This window comes from Panicum virgatum, chromosome 5N (genome assembly GCF_016808335.1).
Source record: "Panicum virgatum strain AP13 chromosome 5N, P.virgatum_v5, whole genome shotgun sequence".
NCBI lineage: Eukaryota > Viridiplantae > Streptophyta > Magnoliopsida > Poales > Poaceae > Panicum > Panicum virgatum.
In genome coordinates, this window is record NC_053149.1 from 14,576,334 (window position 1) to 14,582,310 (window position 5,977).

Sequence of the window (5,977 nt, forward strand, 5' to 3'; positions counted from 1 at the left end):
GGTGTTGCTGAATGTGCCGTGGAGCCAGACGCTCTAAGGTAGCCTCCCCCTCAAGCTCCGATGGTTCTTCATGAACTTCTTCAACTTGATCAACTAGAGGTTTATGTTGATGTCCTGATGTAGTGGATGTCTGGTCCATCAATAGTAGTCAAAGTAGAGTGTACATGTAGATCAGCTGGAATATAATCGATCCCATCACATCAACATCATCATCTGCATTCTCTTTCTCTTTCTCAAAGATGCCCAGTTGCCGCAAAATCACTCCGTATTGCTGCAAGAATCTAACATAATAGAACAAGCAACAACCAAACCAGATAGCAGATATAGCCGCCGCACCTGCATACCACGTGTTACTGCAAGAAATTACAACAACAACAACATAGCATTTTTTCCCAAACAAGTTGGGGTAGATTACTGTAAAAAATTCAACACCTAAATTTGGAAGGGGAAGGCATGATCATTGTACCCAGATAACATAAATGTAATACAATCGCAAACGAATCCAAAAGAAATTACAGATACAGTGAAATCCCAGGGAAGAAAACAAACAACATATCTGTTCATTGGCGCACGGATCGGAATAAGGGATAACCAAATGCAGTCAGTTTTCAACACTAAACTAGTTACTACCATCAGGAGAGAAACTAGCTTCAAAAGAGCACATCTCACTTGGCCATCATCACCTTCACGAACTCCTCGTAGTTGATCTGGCCATCACCATCCACATCAGCTTCGCGGATCATCTCGTCCACCTCCTCATCTGTCAGCTTCTCGCCAAGGTTGGTCATGACGTGGCGGAGCTCAGCCGCGGAGATGAAGCCGTTCTGGTCCTTGTCAAACACACGGAAGGCCTCCTTGAGCTCCTCCTCAGAGTCAGTGTCCTTCATCTTGCGTGCCATCAGGTTGAGGAACTCAGGGAAGTCAATGGTTCCGTTGCCATCTGCATCAACCTCATTGATCATGTCCTGGAGTTCAGCCTCGGTAGGGTTCTGCCCCAATGAGCGCATCACAGTTCCAAGTTCCTTGGTGGTGATGCAGCCTGTTACACGAGATAAACATTACTTACTGCTTCTCAAATTAATTAAATTAATATAGCAATTAGCAAATACAGAAAATAACAGGGAAATATTATGAGGGGGCATTCCAATCATGTAAGGCTGTTAACAATCAAGATGATTTAGGAACTATTACAATGGATAGGTGATCGGGGAACTATTAGTTAATCCTTGTACCTGCCTCAGGCAGAAAAAGCACACCACACTACTAGTGCTACAGGATAGCTCCTCTAACTGACAACATTATTATAACCATAAACACGCCAGTTGTCCTTTGTCTGACATTGTATATTAATGTATCTCGCAGGTACAGATCCTTCTACAGGTAGGCAGCTATAACACATTGGACAGCAATCCATGAAGAAATTTACTAGGCCATCCAGCAGAACCTATGTAAGACAATCAGTGGAATGGATAAAAGTCAACTACCTACACAGCATAAGAATCTACCTAGATTTTCTTTATCAGGATGCAAAGAGGAAGAAATTCCATTCAAGGCCTAATTATGTGGGTTACAACTCGCTGAAGACAGATTAGGAACAAAATATGCAATTGACTTTGTTACTATTAATGCCTGGAAACTGAAAAGGCATGAAACTATATCATGGTGATTGGTGAAAATTACAAACATCTTCAAATACTATGCAAAACAAATGCCTCAAAAGATATTCAAGAATCACATAGGCAAAACACAAACGCAGTCTACCAACAACTTATTGATGATATAAGAAGAATTTTGGTTCACAGGATACTAGGATAGAAACCAGAAAGTCAACTCCATGCTTTGAATATCATGAGTTAAGAGATATCCATAGCTACACAATTAAGGTTCCAGTGACTGTTTAACTATTCTTACATCATACAGTTGCAACAGTATAATATATTAAACATGCTAATCAATATCTACAGTAGAATAGTGCCTATTCAATGCTATACTAGATGAGCGCCAGCACTGGAAACTTTTTTGAGGCAACAGGAATAACATTGGACTACCCTTCTGCGAACATATTATTCTAGCAGATTCAGTTGGTGGGTATACACTACCACCCACCCAGGTTTAAGTCCATTTTGGCTCAAAATTTGAGTGCATATTTCTTCTAATTAAAAGACACCTTAATTCCACCTAGGTTGGCCAAGTTTCCATTTTTCTTATCATTATGATGCTAGCAGATGTCACACCATGGCATCACAAACTATGAAATGCACTGGACCAGATTATATTGACTGGTAAACCCAAGGAACAAGATTTCCTGACGACTGGAGTTATTATAGAATTGTAAGGAGGTTTTGCTGCTATGCATACATCATATAGATTCGAAGCATTATATAATACTGTAGAAGGAAACTGAGGAAATAATCAGCAATAAGAGAAAATTAGACCAACTGGAAAACCACTAGAGACCTGCTAATTATCTGCAGCTTCTTAATTACAGACTAGGGCTAGGGATTGTCCCTGATCTGACCTAAATCCATTCAAAGCCTTGCAAAATGAAAATGCCAGCAAACACACTTAACTAGTGATAGCGTATCAAACAGTTATGTATTCACTATAAAACACGGTTGGGCATTCTCCTAAGGTTCATAGGTCTTGATTCTGCAGTTCACAGCTGGGTAACTTTCTTTTCTTAACCCTAAATGCAATTTTGGTATGTTTTATATGGGAGTAAAATAAACAAAAACCAGGTAAAACCAGTGAGAAATAGGCAATTGTACTTAACAAGAAAGCAACTCCAATATTTTTTTTCCCAATCTAGATGTAATCTACACTGTTATGATGCAATTATTGTGCTTACTATTCACATGCAAGTCCCCTCAATAACCCAATCGTTGATAATCAATAAAATGAGATGACATTAGTCCACGTGCAAATGCATTCATAGATATCATTACTCCTACAGACATGCTGATCCATTAGCATGAATGAAGACCAAATTCTATGTGTTTACTTCCAACTTCCAAACGGTGGACGATAAATTTTGGTAATTTGACCAAATCCAGCAACCATTGGATTCAATAGCAAATAGCGATAGTGCTAGATCTTTTGCCATAATTTGTCCAGTAATTTGACGAGCTGCTTTCTTTTACCACATAATCACAGTAAACAGGATAGCGTAGCGGATCAACCAAACATCCCCCATAATCCAAAGCAGCAGTTGCATCCTTTACCCACAACCTGCCAAGGGCGGTAACGGCTGTACGGCGTAACACCATGCCATGCAATGTCACAAGACCCAAAACAACTAGCTCCAACACTAGATGCACTGGTTCTGTATCCTAACCCCAGCAACACACCACACATCACCTTTTCTGCCATACCCACGCCCACTAACTAATAACTCACCATGCTCCCACAACCCATGATACAAGTGAGATCCCACCACGTTGCGCCCTTCACCTCCTTGAAGCTGCCGGCAGCACCACGTCCGTGCTACCCACGTTGGTGCCACCCCTCACACAGATTCAGTGACCTCTATGAGCACTATCCCAGTTACCATAAAAGGGGAATTCCCATGTACGTAATGATTACATGGCTGAGCTCCCACAGAACATCCAAGCGACCCATCCTAGACCCGGCCGATCGATCTGCGTCGCCATTTGCGCCCAGACGCCCACTTCGCCGCTCCAGGGCCAGCTGAGCAAACCCTCATCGGACACAGGGCACTATCTCTCTCCCTTTTTGGGATCCTACTAAGAGCTATTGCCAGGATAAAGCGCGCAGGAGCTAAAGGATGCGAGATCTGCAACTGCATCTACATCTACATCTCGACAGCGACACACACCGAGGTGGACAAAATATCCCAAACTACCCCCGCGATCCACCTGGTGCCAGCCGCAACGGACGCAGCCAGCGACCATACGAGATCTCCCGTCGCGCCGGTGAATCTACCACGCCACATCAAGCAAAGGGAGGGACGCACGCATCGAGAAGGAGGGGGCAAGCGCGCATGGGAATACCGTCGCCGTCCTTGTCGAAGAGGCTGAAGGCCTCCTTGAACTCGGCGATCTGGTCGTCGGTGAGCTGGTCCGCCATGGTAGCCCGGGCGAGGGATCTGACGGAGGGAGTGGAGACGGGCAGCGAGAGAGAGAGAGAGAGGAGAAGCGCGAATGGAGGAAGTGGGAGGGAGGAGGCCACGAGGAGAAGAGAAGACGAGACCCGGTCGCAGAGACCGACCGGTCTCGTGGGTTCCACGCGACACTTGCCTGTTGTCTCGAGTGCTCCTCGTGGCGAGCATGGACCCCACTTACATGTCACTAATATTTGCATATCACAAATACAACAGTACTACCTTCATCCTGAAATATAACAATTTTTAAACTGATCTTTTTGCAGTAATTACTTTGACCAATAATATCTCTAAAAATAATTATTTTAAATAGAAAAGGTTACATGTTATAATGATTAGTTTCGTTATGAATAATTGAATAAACTCATATTATTTGCGTGTCGTCAATCTTTATAACTTTTTACTATCTATAGACTATAGTCAAAGTTTAAAAGGTTTGGCTTAGAGAAAACATAAAGTAGCTATATTCTGGAATGAAGCTAGTAGGATTTACAAATTGAAAATTTCAAGTAGAAGTATTATAAACTATTGATTGATTAAAAGATTTGAATTTGAAAAGCTAAGCATTGATGCCAACGGACCATGTTGCCAGGTCCATCATCTGAAAAAAGGGCCCATAATTTTGGGTCGCCCCGAACTGATCCGGGTTATGACTCATCTCTGTAGTGGGGCAGTTTTCAACTCTCTCTAAGTTTCAAGTCAAAGAACAGATAAAAAAGGATGTCAAACCAAATAAGATCAAAATGCCTTAGCCACACTTTTTGTTTTTTAGCCCTTTTCGCGAAAGAATTTCACATCTAGGCCTTTTTTGAAACGATTTGCAGAAATGAACCCAGGGGGTCAGCGCCGTAGATCACGACGCCGAGCTAACACGTCTCGGCGCCATAGTATACGGCGCCGAGCTTTGGGGAGCCGGCCACGGTTGCTGCTCGCCTGGCGTCGACGTGGCAGCCTTCTTGGCGCCGTAGATCTTGGCGCCCAGCTCGGCGCCCCAGACCTTGGCGCCGAGCTCGGCGCCGTAGACCTTGACGCCGAGCTAGCTACCATACCCCCACAGCCAGTTTTCTTTCCCGAGCTTGCATTCATTCTCCTTCACCATTCTCGGTTTTTCTCTCCCTCCCCACTCGCCTTACCATTTCAATCCACATATTGGACCTTGGAAACTTCGAATCAATCCATACATCTTCAAGAGCAAGGTATCCTCTCTCTCCCCCCTCCTCAATTTGTACATTTTGATTAGGTCTAGTTTACATGGTTTTTTTAATGTAGAAACTTTATTACTTAGGGTTTAGGGTTTAATTGATTTAACGTGTATTATGCAACTAGGATGTCTAGGCGTGGTAAATCTAAGAAACCGCCGGTGCGGACTGGTGATGCATATGTCCGTTTGCTGCTGTCTAGTGGAGTTCCTGTACCGATGTGCTTCTGCGGTGATCCTTGCAAGGTAGATGTGTCCGTTGAAGAGGACACATATAGACAGAGATATTGGATGTGTGCCAACTGTGCCTTCGATCCAACACCTCGTCAGATCCGCATTGGGTTGCTGGTTAGAATTTATGTTTAGTCTTCATTTACTTTGATATTATTTGAAATCGTGTGTGAATATTGTGTAACAATGGATTGTTTTGTAGACCCCTCTCCCGCTCTGTGATTTTGAGCAGTGGATTGACACTGAAATCAAGGAGGAGGACAAGAGTTATATGGAGATGTGCAAGAAGTGGGGAGTAGAGCGGCGGGAGAGGGTGGAGAAGAGACACCAGGAGGTGGCAGCAGAAAAGGAGCGGCAGGAAGAACAACAAAGGAGGCTGGTAGCTGAGCGTAGGGAGGAGAGGGAGCGGAAGCTTGAGCGTGTTCGCC

General features: G+C 43.8%; 1 protein-coding gene across 1 annotated transcript; it reads right to left on the bottom strand.

Annotated features, from left to right (window-relative positions):
• Positions 1 to 417: 417 nt before the first annotated feature.
• On the bottom strand, positions 418 to 4,248 carry LOC120673091 (calmodulin-1). The gene is made up of 2 exons (XM_039953780.1): positions 4,011 to 4,248; positions 418 to 1,039 (listed from the first exon to the last, which is right to left on the bottom strand). The coding sequence occupies exons 1-2, from the start codon at positions 4,084 to 4,086 to the stop codon at positions 666 to 668; spliced, it is 450 nt and encodes a 149-aa protein (XP_039809714.1). The 5' UTR covers positions 4,087 to 4,248; the 3' UTR covers positions 418 to 665.
• Positions 4,249 to 5,977: the final 1,729 nt, after the last annotated feature.